Consider the following 23,465-nt stretch of genomic DNA (forward strand, 5'->3'; position numbering starts at 1 on the left):
ACTGTGAGTGGACTAAGAGCACTTAGTGCTTACTCCTCCCAAATAGGAGTCAGAACTGAGGCAGATTTACTAACAAGACACTGAGACCATTTCAGAACCTGCTGTCAATCTATTTCACAATAATCACTCCCTGAAATGCACCCATCCTCCATCACTGCTGTAAAACCTCACAGGCCCTGTGATTCCTTTGTAAAACAGAACACTCCTATGTGTGAACAACTTTATTTATGTAAGCTTTTATTTTTCCCCATCTGTTTCTTCTCAGCAGTGTACCATTTCCTAAAGACTGAACTATCTTTATTTACTCAGTTTGTAACTCATACATGCCTGCTTCTAAGAAAAATGTCATGAATAAGAAACAGGTGAAATTTTAGAAGCAAAAAATATGTGAAGTTGAACTGTTTCTAACTGCACAAATAATAATAAAAAAAGAATAAAATAATTTGAAGTGTTTCAAAATAATGCTTGTCAAAGGCTTACTATTTAAAATAAATTCTGGTGCAAAACCTGGCATTCATCCATTTATTACCTAGGAAAGAAAATGTATTACAGTTGCTGAATGTCTAAACAACAGAGGTGAGAAGGTCATCCAGGACACAAGTGATACTAGAAGCAGCCTGTGTCTGCTTTGGGTCTATAAAAGCACCACCAGCCAAGTGGCCACTGCTCCACTCTTGGTCAGACTTTACCCTTTCTGACCTCCAGCACAAACTTGATCCGCAACAGTCCCGGAGCACAGACCTGGCACACACAGGGTCCCTTAAGTCTTGTTTGTGACGTGTTTGGCAGAGTTTTGTTTATGACTTTATATTCCATAGAGTATGTAAATCTAGTGAAAAAATTGTTGCAAAATACCATGCAAGAGTTATAAATACTAATCCTCTGCAGATCAGCTTTGCACTTGGCATGCCCTGGATGCGTCATTCTTTGCAATAATAGAAACCGTGATGGCTGACCATAACATTGAGAATAAAATTCAAAGCAGCTCTGAGAAGTTTATACTAAAGCTTTGCAGATATAGGCTCCTAAGTTCATCAGAGTAACCTATATGCAGCCTGCTCCTTTACCCTGTTGAAGTAAGTAAAAAAGCTGTGGGTTTTGCTTCCCTAGATACCTAACAGCAAAGCTGTCTTGGAGGAGTTGGCTGTAGGCACATGTCATTAACTGAAGGCCATCTGGAATCCAGAAACTAGACCTCCCTGTGTTTTAATGTCCCCATATGAACTTAATTTCTTAGCTGAGAAGTGACAGCAGTTACCTTTCATTAAAAAAAAAAAAAAATATCCAAAGAAAGAAGCTATAAACTCCCTTAGTGGATAAGGCACCTGCCAAGGAAGGAAAAATGTTATGTTACTCCTCAGAATGGAGTATGAGCCTCCAGCTTCTGCCCTACTGGCACCAAGGCAACAGTCTCAGCAGGATTCTCAGGGCAGCAGCATCCAGCAGCCCTTATCTTAAATGGGGCCACTAAACTGCCTGGTCATAGAGAAAGTAGGTAAGGCCACCTGTCAGCACAGCTCAGGACCTAGGGCAACCCAGGATGTAACCAGCATTCCAGATCTTGCTGCTACGGTCTATTTCTGTTTTACACTAGGCAGCCATTAGATAAAAACAGAAAAACAAGCAAGAAGGTAACAACTCTGAATTCTAAAGCCAAAAGCTTCACTTTTACACAATACACTACTACAATCTTAAAATCTTCTTCTGAATCTGTATGCAAGATCCCTCAAAATGCTTGGTACATTGTAACATGACCTCTGCTTTGCTCCACTGGCACATTCTGGAACTGAACTTTAAAAATGTTGTTAAAACACTCTGAGAAAATGAGACTTAACTGCTGAATTTCTTTGCTAGTGACAGAGAAGCAAAGAAAGTGGAAGTTCAACAATGAAGTTCAACCTGTTTTAAAATTTCTAAGAAACACTATGCCTTGAGAATTATTTTGTCAAGTATTGCATTAAAAAAGATACTAAGAGAAGTAGTAAAAGAAAGGAAGTGCTTGAAATGAAACAGTTTACTCACAGATGCAATCTTTTCAACTTTGGAAAGCCCTTCTAAATAGCTTTGAGGCTTGTATGTTTTTAAACTGCTAATGTTAAGTTATAAATCATTAATATTTGAGGGTTTTTTTTACCCAAGGAGTCTTGCTATTTTTTTAACCTTCAAAATTACTAATTTTTAAATGACACCTATGGCAAAACAAGTTGTACCTAACTGCTTCTGGGATTCTACTTAGACTTTGTGCTCTTTTATTCATTCCTTAGCTTTTCACTTCCATAAGCATGATTTATAGTTGTCTTACTTAGATATATGTGAAAATACACTTATCTATACACCTACTGAAACCTAAAGAAATGTTCCTATGCACTCTTTACACAGTTCTTGGAATTCCAGTAACATTTAACACTTACAATAAATAAGCAGCAGCAAAAACCATCTCACAACTGAAGTAGTTAAAAAAAATACAACCACCTTGCCTATAAGTTATTCATACCTGGTGTGGATGGTCTCTCCAGCATATTCAAATGATGGTAAATGAAGGCTTGGCTGTCATGAACTGTGTCCATGTCAATTTCCTCTTCCTCTTGAGAGTTTGAGAACTAAGATATCAGGAAAAAAAAATAAGCAGATGCTAATAACTCATAAAAACATTACTAAACAGAATTTAAAATATTTTTGAGGTAAACTGGGGGTGAGAGGGAAAGGAAGTGATATCTACCACTGTAAAGGAATAAAAGTTCAATAAAATTAAGAAGGGTCAGTGTCTTTCCTTCTTTCTAATTTACTGTGAAGCTGTGCGAACAAGAGCATTATCTGTCAACTTTAGTTCTGGTCAGCCAATAAAGCATCTGATAGGCAATGATTTTGCCAAAGTAAGCATAACAACTGCTGTACATATATACACAGCATGCCTTTTGTTTGAACACAGCTTCAAGGGAAGCCAGCAGACGCCACTGCTGTTATTCTGAACACCCTACACATTGTGCAAGTTGAATTTCCATTTCTTACTCTGATTTTGAGTTTGACTTTACTGTCTTCATTCTTCTCTAGTATTTGCCCTGGCTCCAATGGAGACCCGAGTGGCATATCAGCCTTCCTCTTCACCCCCTGCTGATGACCAGAAATGCTGGATGCTGTTTCCTTAATAAGATGATCATCCTCCTGAAGCAGCATTAAAAGACCAAAATTAGAAGATAGCAAGATCCATGTTTCAGAGAAAGCGACCTGATACCTGAAAAATCTTCTGAGTAAAGTGGGTGATTTGAACAAAGTTTTCTCTGTAGTTCTGGCAAGAAGTATTTTCTAAAACCCTGCATGGATTTGTGCCAACCACTCCTACAAACATAGTTTCTCTTTACTTCTATCCCTGCTCCCTCTGCATATCTACCATTGGCATCTTTTCTGTCGCTTCTCACAATCATGGTACTGTTGGTGTGCAACAACATTTGCTGCCTCTGAATAACCTGTCTATAAATCTGTGCCTTGCAGACTCTCCTCAGGACACATCTCAGCTGAAAACCTGTGATAGCCTCTGATCTACACATGGGATTTAGCTAAATCTTCTTTTAGTTTGTTTTAAAAACTAAAGCTTACTTAGTAAAAATCATAGTGGGCAGTTACAATTTATTTTTCTTTATTTTACAACAGTATTTATTAAAAAAAGAATAAAATTGTTTTGTAAATTACTGCTTAGACTGTAAAAAGAACAAGGTCAAAGAAATAGAAAAATAGAAGAGGTCTCCTAAGTTATACATACTTTAATGAAAACAGGAGACAGGTGTTTCAAAAAGTCCAACAGACAAAATTTAGAAGGGAAAATAAAGTGTCCACAAAAGCAAACATAATTAAAAGCTCACTAAAAACTATCAAAGGCATATATATCATAGACTCTAAAGGGCATATACTGCTCCCCTGAACTGCTCTTCTTCTGTCCTACAAAGGGCACTCTAGCCCCACAAACTCTTGCCCTGAACAATTCAAGTTCCATTTTATGAAGTGGGTAACTTTTATCATCCTCAGCAGGTCCAGTGCACTACTCTATCAGTACTGATTTTAACATGTTTATGCTCTCAGTGTATGTCTACTTTTAAGAATCTAGTTAATTTGATAAATTCTATCACCTGTTTATTCTTTTTCCCCCTCAAATATGCATTTCCCTTTTCTCATTCCTTTTATTTTGTCAAAGGCACTGCTATTGTGAAACACTTCTGGATTAACTTTGTCTGATATAAGAGGCAGTCTTTCTTTTATGCTACTAGAAAATCAGTTCCCTGAATTTAGGTGGAGTTCCAGTGAAAATAGTAACCTTCAGGGGTAGGAGAATGGAGATGAGGAATAGGAGAAGATACAAGGGATGAAGTACAAACTGAGGCTTAAATCACTGCTGTATTTTCACACCAGTGCAAGCCAGTACACTGCTAAAGGAAGCAACCTCATCCACACACAGTTCTGTCCTGGGGTGCCACAAGTGTTTTTACAGCTCCGTGATGAACTGGCACAGGCAACTGAAATAGCTGCTCATAAAAAGGTACTGCTCAACAGATCCTCCCTGATCCAGCTCACTATTGTAGCAACAACTACTATTAGTTGTTAGTACAGGGGAGAGGAAAGTTTAGGAAGAGTTAAGAGGAAATCTTTTGATAGTCTGGCTGCAAAAAAAGTTTGGGTGTTCACTGAACTGCAGCCTGAAAGTCTGCCAACAAAATGCCTCCTGCTATTTAATTCTAATGATTAGGTGGAGCAAATTAGGACTTACTACCTGCTCTGTAAATATGCAGGACAGATCTAACAATGTCTGACTCTACCACCATTTTCTCCCCCTGCTGGAAAGGGCCTGCAGGGTACCGTTAATTAGTACTCACAACAGTTTTCTGTAAAAACTATTTAGACAATAACTATGGGACTGATAAAGTAACAGTAAACCATCCCATTCAAAAGGGTAGAAAGAATTTCAAACACGCTAATCACAGGCTGTTTTTGAAACTGTTAAGAAAAATCACTTATTATTTCCACGTCTGTTGATTTGTTTTCCCCTTCATAATTAAATTTGTCCAACAAAAATATTTAATCTTGCAACAGTGGTGGCTATTCTGGAGGAAACTATGACCTTAATAGTTTATAAAAATTTATTTTCTAGCTATGCAATGGAATATGTGTTAGAAGCCTCCAAATACAGAAAGATACCAAACTGAATGTATGCCAGTCTTCAGAAGTTGTTACAAATCCTTCAGAGCACAGTACTAAAATGTCAGATTCAAATGTTCAGTGCAGATGTGTTAAAATTTCAACCTTCACATCACTTAAAGTTGTTTAAAATGAGGTGTATCTATCTATTTTAAGATGCAATAGATTTACTGATAAAAAGTTTTGTTTTGGAAAATTGGATAACTTGCCTATAAGAAACAGTCTCAAGAAGAAAGCTTTCATCACAGCATCAAACATTTCTGTGAATCACTTCATATCTCATAAGCAATATATAAAGTTTCATAGAGAACAGAAATGATGAGACTAGGAAAAAAAAAAACAAGTAAAAAGCTTGCATATGTGATGTAAAACAGTTAAAAAATGTCCAAAAAGTCATGGTATACTCCAGCTTTTCAAGTGGACAGAATAAAGAGCAAGGAAGTAAGAAGGTAGCTTAGGTAAGGCATGAGAGGCTTGAACACAATACAAAATAAAATCAGCAACCCATGCAAGAACTCGGAGCCAGCTGAACAGGATGGATGCAGATGGTTTGTGCTTACGGTGTTCTGAAATCCTACAGACTGTCCATGATTGTTACTACTGTTCACAGGCTCCTGATTATTTGCAACTGATTCAGGGATAATTGTTGGATTGAGTACAGCCTTCTTTTCTTTCAGGTTAAGAACAAGTCCAAGTTCTGGTAATGGTAAACAGGAAGGTCTGCTGAGGCCAAAGAGTGTGAAATAGAGGTCCACAGCACCACATCGTAATCTCCAGTCATGTGAAGTTCCTAAAATACAAAAGAGATTGTTAATACAGAGATAAAATCTCCCCCTCTCCCACAAACATAACAGCTTAAGTAATCTAGGCCCACCAGAGTATGACATTTTCTGTGCTTAAGATACACTTCCTTCATTATTCCAGCCTCTTATTAGCTCTTACTCACTTGCTTTCTTTTTAAACTTTCCTGTTTAAAAGGAAGGTTTTAAGTTTCCTGGGTTGTTAGACATGTTTAGAAGAAAAAGACTGGAAAATTAAGTGCTATAATAGCATAATGAAAAATAAAAGAAAAAATAACCACACCCATACGCCTTTACTTTTCAAGTTACACTCTTAAGTGTTTCTACTGAACAAGTAAATAGAAGACTTCGTTACCAAACTGGCTTCCTGTATCAATGGATTTGGTTGCATTTGCCTATATATTCTACAAAATATAGTAAGAGCTTTAAGCACAACTAAAGATCTTTACTCTCTGCAAACTGCATTGATAAAGAAATGCACAAGCAAGCTTTTTAACATTATTACTACATCATGTCCTTCGCTACATACTCAATAATTTATATTCATACTCAAAGTATGTATTCTTCCTGCACAAAGCAATGCTTTATGTTTTATTATTTTTCACTGCAAACTGTGTAGTGCTTTAATATCTTCATACACAAATGGTCTAAGCACTTTTGGCACCAATCACGACAGAAGGATATTTAACATCTGGTGCAATGCTGCAAATACAGCAATTCTGGTGTTAACTCAGCCCAGCTCTTGACTGATTGCAAGTTTATTGAACACATTGTTCCCCAGCAGGAATTGAACTGTATCTGGTAAACAAGACACAGATGTGCCAACTGCCATGTTAATGTGGCTGTGCAAGACTTAGCACAAAATAAAATTACAAGATCTATCCCTCTAAATAGTAGTTTTATGGGGCCAAAATAGTGTTTGGAGTAAGCTTAGCTTACCAATTACACTTATCCAGTAACAAATTACTTACCCGTACCAGTTTACACTTACCCAGTAATAAATGAAAGCAATACAAATATTAATCTGGACATTTCTAGCACTAAAATACTCCCCAGAGAATGACATATTCAAAAATACTAATTTTAGAAATATGATGATATCAATTTAGTTCAGATCAACACAGTAAAAAAAAATTACATATATCAATCAGAGTCTGTTCTCCATTAAATGAAAGCAACTCATGATTCTAGAATCCTAGAACCTTTAAACCTGGCTACAAGCTTGTCACACATCAACAATTTTTTTCAAAGTGCCCTGGAATGCTAGAGTTATCCCTTACAAAAAATTAATCGAAACATGATGTCATCTTGAGGCATAGAAATTTAGGTGCTTAAAGCCCCACAAACCTTAGTAAGAATGTATACCCTATTTGTTACTTGCAAAAAGAGGTAATGCTTGTAACACTGCACGCACTCTTCTCTCATGAAAAAGCAAAAACAAATTCTCTGATGGGAACATCAAAATTGTTTATTTTCTGTGTCTGACACTTGGCAAATCCTATGAAACTGAACTACTAGTAGTCTCCCCACTTCAACCCCTGGAGTGTAGCTGTAAACTTTTAAACACTGAATATAATGACACACAGAGAACAGAAAGCCTGCAATGACCTAAAAAAGCTACATAAATGTTTATATGTAATCTGTGTAGTAATGTGCCAGATGTTCAAGGGCACTTTGTCAGGACTGGATAAAACTGCTTCAGTAATGAAAAACAGGTCAATGGTAAAGATGCAAGCCCTTCTCTCACTAGGCTCTTTCCTAATCTCACAAGGTAAATTGAGTTTTAGGTCTATAATGCATTTCTAAAAATCTTATTTAAATTATCTATACCAATGCTGTCGTCTCATATTCTCTGAGAGTTTAGAAAAAGAGGACAAATAAAGACTATCTAATATAAAGCAAGTGTAACTAAGTGTAACACAGACACCATTATTTGAGGGAACACTTGCTTTGAACAATTTTGAACATTTAAAGTATGATTCTGTGCAGAAGGCATCAAAGCACACTACATCAATAGACAAAAGAATGAAAAACAAGGTTAGGTAGCCTATGTCATTAAGATGTTCTGGAAGTACACAGATGATATTCAGCTTCTGAGACTGGATTTTCAATTTCTAACTACTGAAACTAAGAGAGCTCTTGACATATTCTGAAGGAAGATTTTAATACTTATTTCAAAAAACCTCACAATAAAACTCTAACACAACAAAACAACAAGCAAATAAAAAAAACCTAACCTGAATTCATTAGTTTCCAAAGTTGATCTACCAAAGCTTCATTACATAAGGGGGACTCCATATTCTTGGTGAAAGGTGGATTTTTGGTCAGCATATCCAAAATCTTATGCCTGAAAGAAACAGAAAAAAAAAAATCTTTATTAAATTCAAAAGAAAAACCCTAAGGTTTGTTCAGTTTGCAATATTCTCACAAAATCCTGAAACTTACAGGATTACTTCCAAATTTTTAACCAATGTTTTATGCCTTTAGCTCTTCCTTTGGTCCACAATATGCATACACAGATTTACCAGCAACAATATAATTTAGAGATAAAAAGTAAGGTGCAAAACAGTAGGACGTTTTTAGACATAACTGTTAACAGTTGTAGGCTACATTATGCTTTTCTGTTTAGTAATCATCTTTCTTTGCACATTGACTTGAAAGTTTACCAGGAAGAAGCAACACTGGCAAATAAAATAAACTCCTTACATACTGATACCAAAGAGTTTTTAAATAACTGTAAATGTTTATGACTGATACAAAATGGCAGGGTCAAAAACAGTGACTTGCACATTTTCCTGGAAACAAACACTGCCAAAGTAACTTAAGTTACATTGATTTCTGAAGATCCAGCACTTACCTTGCTGCTTACAGTACTTACACACTGAACTGAAAGTAGATACAATTTTATGTCTTCAAACTTGGCCTTGAAAACATTTAATGAATTCTTTGTTTCTTTACTTATTATTTTAACAATTTTTCTCACTATAGCTACTTTTCACCTTGCTGTCTTACGTATTTGGAACAAGAAGACTCTTGCAGATAGATACTTTTTTTTTTTTTTGCATTTTCTTTTAGAAGAGCCTAAAATATTGCATTTAATTCAAAATTTAAACTCTTCTTCAAAAGGATACAAATAAAATTAAATCTCCTTCTTAAACTGAAGCTAAACCTGTATTTATTTCCATTAACAAGAATGACAGAAATGAAACAGAACAACCTTGCAGCTATGATACTTGTAAGAAATCACCTATATAGAGTAAAAGTAGTGTTATTTAACTTTGAAACTCAGTATTTTAATGGTGGTCATAAGAATAAAGTGTTGGGAAAAAACAATTATTATGAACCTCAGTGTTTGTAATAAACATGCTAAAATACCCAACCACTAGTGTGAAAATGAGGTTGAAACAAGCAATAGTAGAAATTTCACCGCATTTTCACATGATCCTTTCACCCCATCTACAGTCTGACAATTCTTTTCACCCCTTGGCATCCAAATATTGAGCGCACTATGTCTCAGCCTGTCTTTTCTAAATATCACAAAATCTTTTTTGCCATATGCGACATCATATTTATACACTTTATTTATGATCAGAAAATAATCTAACTTCAGACTTCTGCCACAAGGTAGAACATAAAACACAAGAAAAACATAATGCAGCATAAGAACAGATTATACTAATTTTTGAGATGTGAACTGTTGAAACATCTAAACATGTTTCAATTAATGTAAAATAACAAGAAGGAGAAACAGTTTTGTGAAGAAGGAGTATTCTATTCTAGTAATTCCAGGTGAAGAATTTACTTAGTAGCCTCAGCATTAGCAAAATACCTGTCTCTTTATTAACTCACCTTATGTAGGGTACAGGATCATTCTGAACCATAGTGAGAAGCCACTGTAATTCTTCATAGCTCCTATCAACTGCAAAGCAAAATAAAACAAAATGCCTATTAAGATATATAAACTGGAAGAATTTTGATGAAGACAATCATGAGTTCCTGAATTAGGACATGAAGAACATGAATCATTGCAACTTAAGAGGAATTCTACTATTTATGGAGCAAATTCAAAGTAAAAAGTGTCTTACTTTACATGGAAATAGAAACATTCACAGAAGCCTTACACGCCTCAATTGTTCAATAATAACCAACTGGACTATTTGCATGGGCACTGATTGGGAAAATCAGAGTAAAGGCTCATCTTGATATTGTGTGGTTCCTAAAATGAACACATTCAAATATCCTTTCAAGACTCAGAAGCATATCATCTTCTGTAGAGAATATACAATTCTCATACACAGGAATCTGTGAAAGATTATTATCTTTACACAGGACAGAAAGAGGGCTCTTAGAGGGCTTCTATAAAACTGCAATTATGCTTCCCTCATTGGCCTTCATTGAAACCTATCAGCACATGCTTCTAGAAAACTGCTGTTTGACACTGTTGGAAACAAAGTCAGCTTGTTAGTCTGAAATGTAACTTACATTACAAAATTCCTTTGGTTATCAGAGTAATATTACAAAATAGGAAACTACATGAGATACCATCATCACTCATTATACAAAACATGAAAGAATTTTTATGTGATCTTTTTTTCAGGTGGTAACTGTAAGATTTTTACAGCAGTATTCTCATTCTTCAAAACAATGAAGAGAGTGTATTAATCATTACTGGATAGACAGGTCCAAAACAATTTCTATTGCTTTCCATCTTGTGGTACCAGCAATGTGTTTCTTTCTTCCCCTAGCCAACTGTATTTTTAGTTATAAATACCTCAGTTCAACTTTTCTTCCTTATTTTGGTTTGTTTTCAGTCAATAATTTTAAAATATAACTTCTTTAGTCCAACCAACTCTAGTATCTATTACTCTTTTGTTATTTCACTAGAGTACATTGCTTTTAACAGAAGAGGCATTTATTTATTTATAATATAAGAACCAGCACTTCATTCTACTACAAGTTTTAAAAATGCTTTGGACAATTAGAACATGAGACCCCTTTCTGGGCTAGCAAAAGACAACTACATTAAAATATTGCTTAGACAATGGCTGGAGAGTCTTTTGCAGACCACTTGCAAGTCAGCCCTGCTCTTCCTGCAATCCAGTCAAAACAGAACAGGTTACACTGGGGAGGCTCCAGTAAGCCTTGTTTAGAGGCAAAATGTATTAGCCCACACACAGTGCACTGTTCAGAGCAAGGCTACACAGTTCTGGATGATGCCAGACCAAATTTGTATCCACACAAATCAGAACTACAATCTCAGATTTGCTTAAAAATGAGAAACTTTTGAAAAACTATGCAGAGATCATACTTTTAAGGGATTAGTGACTTCCTGTGCTCAGCTCAGTGCACAGCTGCTCTTCCTTAGCTTGGGACAGAAGGCAGCTAGAACACTGCAAACAAAAGTTGTTTTGCACGTAACAAAAATAATATTTTATTACCACACAGCAAAGAATTGCAACATTGCAAACATGATGTCACAAATATTAGCAAATTGTAATTATTTTGACTAACAAAAGGGACTTGAAAATGCCTTTTAATTAGAAAATTATAAGCCTGGGTGATTAATCCTTTAGGCTGATGGTACTGGATAACAAAACCAGGTAACGACATACTTTTGTGATTAAAAAAACCTTTTTGCATGTTTTCAACTTATTTCTGCTAGAAATGAAGTAAGTCTTCCCTGCTATTTGCCTTATAGTGTAAACTAAGCCTTCTAGGCTTCCAAAGCTTTGCTAGTAATACATTTAATCTGCTCTTCAAATTTATATAGGAACTATGAAACAATTTGGACAGCAATGACAAATTAAACCTGACCTCAGGCAGAATAAATCTTATTAGCCAGAAGAACCATATACCAGGCCTTGTTTGGGGACCTCACAAAATCCTATGTTCAAACCTTCCATGGGAAAGGGAGCCTAGATGAGATTATCTAGCACACTCTGCCCAACTGCATCTGGAAAACCTCCAGTGATGGGGACTCCACCACATCCCTGGAGAGGATGTGCCACTGATTGATTGTTCTCACTGTAAAATATTCTCTTCTTGTATCAAGATGAAACATCTCTTGGTGCAACTTGGACTTGCTAATCCTTCTTTTAATACAGAGGAGAGAGACACTTCATCCACTTTGCAGCTGCTCTCTAAGTACTGAAATATTGTGATGAAGTCCCTCTAAGCCTTCCCCAGGGAGAAAAGAGCTAACTCTGTCACTCCTCCCTCACAGAGCAGGTTCTGCACCCTTATGATAATATTCATGGCCCCTCTCTGGACCCTCTGCAGTCTGCCCACAACTTTCTTAAACTGTGAGGGCTGCAACTATACACACTGCTTGAAGTGCAGACTGAATACAAAGCAAAGTGGGATGATCCCATCTTCGTCTCTGTCAGTATTGCCCCTGCAGATGCAGCCCAGGATCTGATCTGCTGCAGCCACACACTGCTGACTTGTGGTCAGCCTGTCATCCACCAAGACCCCCAGATCCCTTTTCAGTGATGCTGCTCCCCAAGCACAGATCCTGGGCTGTTCTGGGCTCTTTGGTTATGTTGTCCCAGGAGCAGGACCTTGTAGCACTTGTAAAACTTCATCCAGTTCGTGCTCTGCCAGCCAGCCTAGGTCTGTGACATGTCTCCCTTCTGACAACTGTCCACCTCACCACCAGCTTTCCCATCAATCAACTTGGTGAAGCTGCTTCCAGTGCTGTTCTCCACACAATTTCTGAATATGTTCCCTGGGGCACCCATTTGTGACAGGCTGCCAGCCTGAGTAAAAAGGGATCACCACCCTCTGAGTGTGGCCCATGACCTGAATTCTCACCCACTGCACTGACCACCCATCCTGTCTGTAGCTTGCCGGTTTGTCTAGGAGAACACTGTGGGAAAAGCAACATGTGTAGATTTTCATACTTCTGGTAAATATAAACACCAGTGATTGCTTTCTGAAACAAAAATATCCTTGTGATTTTTTTTAAATGACAAGCAGTGTTGTCTCAGTTCCCAATTGCAGCAGAGCATCTTTGACACTGAACTTCAACATTCATCAAATTTGATAATGGTTATTTATTTAGAAGAGTTTGTTGGTACCTCTTCTAAGTATGCAACTGCCTTGTTCTATACAAGTAACTATTAATATTCATTTAGCTCTCACAAGTTAACTTTAAAAAGTTAATAAATTGTGTTTATTTCAAGCCACTTTATATAAACTGTCCAAACCCTTGTATGCTGCCTCACGCTTTTTTAAAAGTTACCATTTCTCAAAAAAAACCCTTGCTATTAATGGCAAAGAAAACAACTTAATCAGTTCCATGGAGAAATTATTTCTTTTCAAGTAACTCAAAAAAAGTAGTGTTATTCCTATCCTGAAAGTTCCACCCAGAAAACACAGACTTTCCTTTTTATGGAAATTACAAAATCTGTCAGCTTCCTTTACAAGAACTGTTAAAAGCCAGCTTTGGCACAAGCAACAGGCACTGGATAGCTGCTGGTTTGCATCCAGTGTGAACTGGAAACCAGGTAATTGGGAACAATGAAAATCAGATCTCTTGGCCAATCATTTCTCCTTCCAAAGCCAGGTTTAGGGCCCTGCAAGACAAGCACTGCTAACTTTTCTATGGGTAGAGGAAGGAGTCAGTTAGCACATTGAGTTTCTGGATCATCCCTCCACCAAAACCCCACCAGTCTTACAGCAGGAGCAGAAGCTCCAGTGTCCAGCTGAAGGTTGTATTTGAGAAATGGCTGATGATCAGCTAGATAGCAGGGTGTGTGGTGAATTGTAGTGACTATACAGAAGATAGATATTTGCATCTTCTACCTCTGCATCAGAGAAAAAGCTGGTGTAAAGGGGCAAGGCAGTTAGGTACAGCAGTATTCTAGTCTGTCATTATCAGATCTCACAGTGGGCTCAAAAACCCTGTTCAGCCCCACCACTGATTTCAAGTAATATATTACTTTTCACCATTCAAGTTTTAGCTTCCTGTAGGTTTCAAGCAACTTACTCTATTATCTTCCCTACACAGGCACCTCGTTTGATCAGCTATTTTAAAGGTGGACTTCATTACTTTGTAGTACAAACACTTCCTTATTCGAGTGAGTTAATAACTATAAATACCATCCATAAAAGGTCAAGAATTTAATGAGAAAACATTATTTCTATCGGTTTGTCTTTCCACAGGGTGAGATGAATTAGTGAGAAGATTGTTCTAAAGGGAAAGAGCTGATGAGTAGGCTTTCTATTCTCCAGCAAATATTTCCACTAACATTCTGTGATGGGTGGAAAAGAGAGAGAATTGCATAGCATTAGCACAGTTCTGAATTCTAGCTGTGTATCACCCACAGGATCAGCAAGTGGTCTGTGTATAGTGAATTAAGGATACACAGGATCTGGTGGACTACAGGAGGGAGCCTGAAGGCTGCTGGGTGCACAGCCTCCCTCAGTTATCAGCTGTTTGGAATGACAGCCTGGTTTCAGTCTGTGACTGGATGCCTGAGTTTCACCAAATCCATTCACTCAAGGATTCCGACTGCCTTAAAACCTCCCACTGCTTATCTAGTTTAGGAAGTCTCTGGATAGAGTAACAGAAGTAACGTCAAAGTAATACAGCCCTTAATAAAAAGGAGAAAATAATTATTCACATAAGAAGCAAAGGAAACTCTCCTTTACCCTGAAAACAAAACAAACCCATGAAATCTGAGACTGAATAATTAGAAATCTAGATCCACCTGTCTGCTACAGAGGAAGAACTGAAGGATTCGTCCACTTTGAAAGGTATAAACCTCCAAACACAAAAGTATTACAAATCTGCTGAACAAAGAAAGACTAACCCAAATAAATGAACAGGACAATATAATGCTAAATTAACTTTACGTAATGCAAATCACTGAAGCTGTAATTTCTAACTGCCATTAGAAATCTGTCAGGATTGAGTATCAACTACAGAGCATTTAAGAAACTGTCCAGGGTTTTTTTTCTCATGGACCTGCAACAGTCAACTAGGATAAAGCCAGTAATAGAAGAATGTGAAAATCTCACAAGCATCAGCTCTGTATAAGGAATGACAAAACAGAATCAGCCAAAATATCTCCACAACAATCTAAGTTTCCAAAATTCATAACCACAAGATGCATGCAAAAAGCACATTTAGGGTATCAAGAAGAAGGTAAAGCAAAATCAATTTCTTTGACTAACAATTATGGCTGAAATAGACTAAATCAAAGCCACTGAAGTGTTATAGACAAATCACCAAATCTCCTTTCTGCCACTCATTATTTCAAAACATTGGTACCTGATTCAACTTGCAAAGCACTGAGAAACAATGCTCAGCACATCTTCATAACGCTTGTACTTGCTGGGACAAAACAATAAGAGAAATCTCAGTTTCTTATTAATACACCTGTCACCACACAAGCTCTCCTGGTGGACACTATTTTAACCTAATATTAATGAGGTAAGCATTACATTTGTATGAGAATTGTTATAAAATGTCAAAATACTTGGAAAAAACCTACCTTTTGTATAATCAACAACAGCCTCCAGTGCTGCTATTCGGACATCGACAAAATGCCCGTATTCTGCATAGGACTTGAAGAGAGCAGGATCACTTGGGACATGACCATTCTTCTGAAGCACTCTAATTGCTTTTAAACAGCTAGAAATGGTAGAAGAAGAAAATTTACATCTGCTTTATGGAATACCAGTCAAGAAAAATAAAATTACTTTCCTCAAATCAAGTATTGCAAATTTGCTGAATTGTTATCCATATTAACATGATTAACATGTTACAATTACTGCATTAACACACAGCTCTTATTATCTCTGCATTAGGCAGAAACACAAAATTTTCCACCCTGTCAAATCCATTGCCTGGTTTCAGTAGAGCCATGATAACTTAGAGAAAACACAGCTCAGATGATGTTGCACACTCTACAGTTATTGTTGTGAAAGGAAAAAAAATCCCAAATGCTCTTCTTAAAGAGGCACAGGATCTTCAAATTATGATTGTTACTAAAGGTCTACACTGACAAAAATTAATGCTGAAGCATAAAGCAATCAATACAAATTTCCATTATCAGCTTTTGAAACTTGAAAGGAATTTGACCTTTAAGATTAAGACATACCAGCTAAAATCTCAAAAGCTAACTACAGAAAAGTACACAAACCCCATTGAACCATACCTGACAGTGATAGTATGTCTGTAACTGGGAAGAAGCTTCTCCATATTGAGAAAACGGGTAATTTCCTCAAGAATAAGTCGTACATCAGGATTTAGGTTATCCAAGGTTCGAACCTCATTGTTCACACTGACTGCAGGAGTCACAGAGTTGGCCAGGGCATCAATCAGCTCGGCACGATAATAGTTGTCTGAAAACTAGATAAAAACAATAGTTAACACAAGAAATTATAACAACATATATATCCTTTCAAAGCTAAGAAATGCTTAAGCCCTGCTACAGAACAAATCTTAAAACCAAGACCATGGGAGAAAATGCACGAGAAAGGAAAACAGGAAAAAAATGGTTCTGAAAATCATACCATTAATCCAGCCATCAACTTCATGAGCTTCTGAAGCAAATTAATAAGCTCGCTGCTGTTTAGTGAAGAAAATCTTACTACTTCATCCAGCCCTCTTACCTGGGCTCATAGTTTTTCACCCCTTCATTATGCTGTCTTTGGAATCTATCGGTTGTGTTAGTAAGCAGCAAAACATATAAAAATAAAATTTACAAAAAGCAGAAAGAAGTACTGGATTTGAATATTAGTTACTTTAACCTAAAAAAACCCAACATCTGTCAGATCCAGCAGATGTCAAACATATCTAGAAGGGACACATGGAAACGTGAAGCTGAGTCACTCCAGTGGTAAGAAGATGTCAGCACATTGCTGATGCTACTGATCCTTGTATTTAGGTGTCCAACTCTCTACCTCCCCCCATCCATCATCCTTATTTCAGTAACATACAGCACATGTCTTGTTGCAGTAAGTTTTCTACACACAAGAAAAATGAAGTTTAAGAGACTTCAGACTGGTTCCACTTCACCTTGGATATTTAAATGGAAAGATTATGCTAGGCTCCTAGCTCCAGAGATGGAATTCTGTATCATCTCAAGATCTTAAAGGTCATTTAATCATCTTTCAGAAGTGGTCTGTGTGGGAAGGAACTCGGGGTGGCAACATTTCCAACTCAAATGGTTCAGTTTAGCAATGGAATAATATTAACCTGTGGTTTGCCTGTTATTTAACCAGATGAAGACAATCCAGTTCTGAGAGCTAGAACTGATACTCACAACACAGAATTCCAGAGTCCTGTATAGTGTTAAAAAAAAAAAGATTATTTCCTTTCCTTGCTTTTTCAAATACTCCTCTCAAGGTGAAATAAACATCAAAAAAAAAGTGTTTAACTTCTCATGCTACATTTTATCCAAACACTTGCACCTTTTGAATAAAAAAGAGTAAAGCAAGGGAAGTGTATGTGCGAATGAAGACAAGCAGGACCTTAGTAACAAGCGCACAGAGATTTGAAACATCCAAGAAGTGCTGCCATACAAATGTCACCTACAGAACATTCTCTAACATTTACTGCATCACCTTTTCATCAGCTCTGAGCTAGGTATTTGCAGTAGTGACTTCAAACATCATGCAGTGTACTAACTAAAATATTTTTCATTAAAAAAAAAATCAGAGATTAAAATAAACACAATCTTTACCTTATTCTTCCTGTTATCGTTATACTTGATCAAATCCAAAATAAACATTAAAACCTCCTTAGGACAAAGGTTGTGAACATCTCTCAGAAGGGCCATGGCAACAGGCATAGTCTGTGTAATGAAATTAATTATTATCACTCTTTATATTATTGAAATGATAGTTACACCCTGAAAAGAGGAACATCCTGAAAATCAGCAATTAACAAATTTACAACAGCAGGTGTCTGAAAAGCTGTATTTACATACTTTTTGAAAGTCAGACCATGTACTATAGAATTTTCAGATCAAATAAGCTATACAGTTATTGCTCAGTAATTAGTCACAGTACAGACATTTCAAATAAAAAAAGTATATCCAAAACCAGACTCCCAAGTCAAGATACTATTAAAAAGGTATCAAATGAAAAACCATGACACAGAAAATGATGATGGAATCTATTTTGAGATAGGTACTGAATTTGAGTCTTTTCATGTGAACATGTTGTCTAAGCTTCCACTTTCACTGAGACATAGAGACCCAATAGCAAAGTCTGAAGAATTATTAGCCAGGCAGCTGTTACTCTAGGTACTTATTTTAGAATGAGCTAAGCAAATCACCAAGCTCCACCCAACAGAGATTTAAGAATCTTACTCTAGATCTACAAACTTGGCACACAGGATTAAAAAGGAGGCAAAATGTAAGATTTAATGGTAAAGAATGAACAATGACAAAAAAAGCAGAAAAACACAAAAAGAAGGTCCAAGAATGACACAAAGGATGAAACAGTTATGGACAGAGTAAAAAAACTCAAAATTTGAGTCTTCTATAAAATCAGCAATATGAAATCTATTAAATAAGAACTCAATCACCCTGTCAAGTGAATCTTGAGAGAAGAGTACTGTAATTAATTTTATTATACAATGAACAACCAAAAACTATAGGTTACAGTAAAAAAAATCCTGTGCTAACACCAAAATAAAGAGCAGCAGTATGTGATGTTGACAATAGAAAGAAGAGGGTAAGAAGAATTATGCAATGTCTTGAACTAAAAAGCCCACCAATTTAAGAGTAATAAGATTTTACTTGCAGTATGGTGTAACTGCTATTAAAGAATAAAGGCAGTTGCTGAATTCACCTAAAAGATAAAATTAGTATCTTCCTTACAGTCCTATTTAAGAATGAGCTCACAAATACTTGCAAGTAATTATATAATAATATATAATTCTCCATTCTCCTGAAGAAATGGCTAACTTAACTTCAGCTACTAAGCAAAAATAGCTAAGAATTTGTTGATTTTTAATAATATGAAACAAATTGAAGCCATATGAGAAAGAAATAGTTACTTTGTTTTTTCTTAAAGAGTAAATAAGGTTTGTGCTATCCATGTTCCTGTAATTATCAATTGTAGAAACATTTTTGAATTTTTGACAATTCTTTCAAAACATTCATTGAGAAAAATAAATTTTACCTTTTGAAGAAAGTAACTCTGAAAGTTCATGAAGTTGTTGGTCTTCACAATGTTTGGACAAGTCTTACAACAAAACATTCGGGTAAAGAGTGACTTCATGGCTGGTGGTCCTGTCCACGTACTTACCATGGAATTTGCAATCTGAATAAGTAGGGGGGAAGGGAAATCATATTAAAATGACCACTGCAAGTTTAGTTTGGCTGTAGAAAAATACACATTTCCCATAATCAAAAAGGATAATTGCCAAGAACATTCTCTCCTTTAAATAGATACTTACTTTCATGACTGTATTATCTTATATTAGCTAAGTTTTCATTGTCATTCCTAATATATCTTCTCTACATTAAAGGTAAGTTTTATGGAAATGGTTCCATTTGGAAGACATCTGCAACTAACTATCCTTCCATGATAAACTTCTGTTCTTCATTATTTTCTCTTTTATATATTTTAGATGAAAATTCTGTGCTTACTAAGCCAAGTTCTCTGACTCTACGGACGCCAGCGATGGAAGGGGATTTTGCAATACCAACTTCCCAAATTTACCCTGCCAGTAACCTCAGCCTAGACTTTAAAACAGGCCTCAGCCACCCTAAGAATAAAAGACCACCCCTAAAGTTAAAGACAAGGCAGCTCCCTCTAACTTTAATTGTCATTTACTAAAAGACTGTGCATTGAGAACAATTTATTGCTGTAGTCTGCTTGCTGTAAGACAGTTAAAGTTTCACAAAGACAAAACTGCTTTTTGTGCCTTCCCAGCATTGTGGGTTTCAACATTTGCTGTATGGAGTATTGAATGCCTGCAGACAAGAACACCTGTGCCTGCTGGTGGTTCATCTGCCTGATCTGTATGTGCACACAAACAAATGGGACCAATGCAACCCTACAGTGTAGCAGGAATTCCCATTGTAACAGATCCACCACAAACTAAGGAAAAATCTCTTCTTACAAAGGAAAACCTGAATTCGATGATTTCCTTCTAAATTATGTAACTTGCTTCAAAGGCTATTACATATGCAGTAAGTGAAGGAAAACAAGAGGCTATCTGAACACGCACAGCAACCCACTTCACAAATGTCCTTGTGGGAAAGTGGTGCTTTATTATTGAAAACCATTTTTCCAATAAGCCAGGCTTCAAAGGAAAGTCAGAGAGGGAAAATACTGCAATCCATCTTCCCCTTGCAATAACTGAAATGTTTGAACTAAAAATGCAGGTACAGCTTTTTCTGAAAGCTACAATAACTCTTCCTGCAGAGGAAGATCAATCCCAAAGACTGCTTAGAAACTATGATAAAGAACTTAAAACTACAAATATGAAATTTATGTAGCAGTGTCCAGTAAAACTCTAATCCCTAAAATTTCAAAGTATATACTATGTTTACAAGATATTCACTACTGCATTAATATCAGGATGTACATTTTTAAATATTAATTTCTTAGTGTAAGCATTTGATTTCACAAACTCTGTAGATGAACAACTATTTTCAATTAAAATCAATAGTAGTCAAACCATCATATTTTCAGTATTTTTTTGGTCTTATCATGTGTTGTGACTCATTTGAATTTCTCTTTATTGACAGAATCTGATTTTTCTACTTATTCTACTGAAACATTACACATTCTGAACTGTAACTGCCCATTCCCCATACAGTAGCACGAATGATCTATCTTGCATTATTTCTACTTAAAAAGGCAGGAGGCACACTCCATTTCTGCATCATTGAATTCAGTACAGCATAAAAATACAGACTAAGGTGTAACTCTCATGCACATCTATGAAACTCCTCAATGTTTGGGAGGGGGAAGTTTGTGCTGGTAGTGTTCCTATTGCAGAGTTTATAACACATCACCTACAGTGCAATGGATCTGAACTGGGAAATCAGTCCCTGTACTCTGAGGAATTAAGATTGTGACATTATTTTCTTCTTTCTCTGTATTTGTTATTTGTCCTGAAGGACTCAGCACATCGTGTTTACACATGTTCACACGTATCTCTTAATTTATAAAGGAAGATTTAATATGTCACCTGGATAATTCACTGCTTGAGAGACTGAAGTCCTGTTTAACAATGAAGTATACCAAGAAAGTGTAGCAAATTCAGTTTGATAATTGCATTGTCACATATAATTTCTCTGTATCAACATGAGTACACAGATAATATCTGACAACAGTAACTACAACCCAGCTAGAAACTGTAAATCAACAAAAAAGACCCCTCCTCCAGAATTATCACGAGGGACAGCTTTTTTCAGTAAAGAATACAAATCCTGAATATTTATAGCCTGAGAAAATGAAACTCAACAACAATAGGAAGTTATCCTTATTAAAGTCCTGATGTTGGAATCAGTAATAGAATCTATTACACTTTTCTTCCAGGTAACTTACATAAACATATCTACAACTTTGTTCTGCCATGCTCCTTCACCTTGATTTAGTGTCACAGCCATAATTTTTGCTTGCCTTATCTTCTTTTCTGCAAGTCAACCACCTTATCCATAGACCCAAGATTTTCGATACAATTACAACTGAACAAAACCGCCAATGATTATCTGCAGCCCAATTGCCTAAGAAGTTAAAGACAGAAAAAACTATAGCATTTAAATGTTGCAACAACTGCTCTTTTAATATTTCCCTGTGGAATATATACTATTAGATATTCCAAGTGAGTTTGTTATAAAAGTGCATATTTTAAGTTGGATACTGGCAGCACTAGAATATACACTGACAGTTTCATATCAGTGTTTCATAATATTAAAATAGTTTGTCAAAAACACTGGGATTTTTATTTTCAAAATATGGCTGAAGGCTTTATTTCTGTACAGAAACTAAATTATTCCCAACAGCAGAAAGAAAGATATATGTCAATAATCTGAACTCTACAAATGGTCAATCAGTATGTCTTCATGTCCATAAAAGTCACCAATAGGCTGTTTTAGAAATTCTTGTTCTTCTGTCCTTCCACACACTTGTTGTAAAATTAGGGGTTTACTAATTTTCTTTTTTAATGTTAATTTTATGTCTAAGAAAAAAAAATCCTCCATTTTCAAGGAAATTATTTGGCTTTTTAATATTTAATTGTAGCCCAACTTGATGTTTATTTTGTGACCCTATTCATACTGAAATGATATAGAGCAGCAATCTGAAGTCCAATTAGAAAAAGATGAATTTCAGCACTTCAGAGTTCTCAACAGACTGGCCAAGGAAACTCCCAGTAAAATAATAAAAAATATACTTTGGGTTCTGAAAAAAAAATTAAACAAAAGTCTTTTATTTCTGCCACTTAATGAAATGTGGAAAAATCCCTTGTGGTTTTCATGTCTGACATCTCAATTTTGACAATTATAAAAGCTTTCTGCAGTCTCCATTTACAGACTAAAATAAAACTTTCCTTTCAAATCAGTCATGTTAAAAATACTTGGCAAATACATTTAAGAGGCTAAATATCAAGCCAGTTTAGGAAGTGTGATGAGTTTTGACCCATTTTCAGCCATTTAGAAAGTCTAGTAGATTTCCTCCCATTCTCCCATCCACAGCACCTCACCTTTGCAAGGCAGAAGCAGGCCAGCATTCTCACTCGGTAGAAACATTGTTCCTGTTCCAGGATGTCAGTCAGTGCAAGCCGGGATGCCGGAGTGGGGAACTTTTCCAATGCCAGAATGGCTTCTTCTTGTGCCACCACATCCCTCTCATACCGCAGCTGATACTGCCACATGAAATCAGACTGTTCAAACTCCACCTTCCTCAGCACCGACATATCGGGATCTATTCTTATCCACAGCAAGGGGGAATCAGCACTAAGACAGACATAAAAAACATCAATGGCTTACAAAATTTCCAGACTACAGAAATTCTAAAGATCTTCTAACTTGACAATTATTACCTTGTTACGAGGTATTTGAAAAGTATTTAAATTCAAAGAACCATAACAAAATATAGGTTAGAGAGAACTTTTAGAAGTCTCCTGCTCCAATCTCCTGCTTCTAGGATGGGAATTCTAAAGCCTCCTGGGGCAACCTGTCCAAACCTCTGATATATCAAAGTGAATATAGTATTTTAGTATTTTTAATCTATAGATCTTTGTTTACAGTAAACTACTGTATGATCTCAGTCTATTTAAGTCTATATGCTCAGATACTACAATTTTCCAAACTGATAAGCACTGTATCACCTTCTAAAGACTACAAAGAAAAAAAAATCCAAGAAAGAAAATCTGATGGTAAATACACTTTTTTTTTAAATCAATAGATGTGAAACTCCTTTACAACCACTCACATGCTATGATGTTGAAAGCTGACAAAGGTTACCATGAAAATTATGATAAAAATGAAGATTAAAGTTATC

The 23,465-nt window shown here is 36.1% G+C and overlaps 1 protein-coding gene across 1 annotated transcript in view; it reads right to left on the reverse strand.

Moving 5' to 3' along the window:
* TAF2 (TATA-box binding protein associated factor 2) overlaps nt 1–23,465 on the reverse strand; it is a 60,105-nt gene that overhangs the window by 9,002 nt on the left and 27,638 nt on the right. The window contains 10 exon segments of the mRNA XM_083855166.1: nt 2,495–2,600; nt 3,010–3,162; nt 5,745–5,974; nt 8,222–8,331; nt 9,834–9,903; nt 15,485–15,624; nt 16,151–16,344; nt 17,681–17,791; nt 19,128–19,268; nt 22,666–22,918. Of these exon segments, the coding sequence (XP_083711292.1) occupies nt 2,495–2,600; nt 3,010–3,162; nt 5,745–5,974; nt 8,222–8,331; nt 9,834–9,903; nt 15,485–15,624; nt 16,151–16,344; nt 17,681–17,791; nt 19,128–19,268; nt 22,666–22,918 (1,508 nt within the window).

The sequence above is a fragment of the Zosterops lateralis genome (assembly GCF_965231275.1).
Source record: "Zosterops lateralis genome assembly, chromosome: 1".
Classification (NCBI taxonomy): domain Eukaryota; kingdom Metazoa; phylum Chordata; class Aves; order Passeriformes; family Zosteropidae; genus Zosterops; species Zosterops lateralis.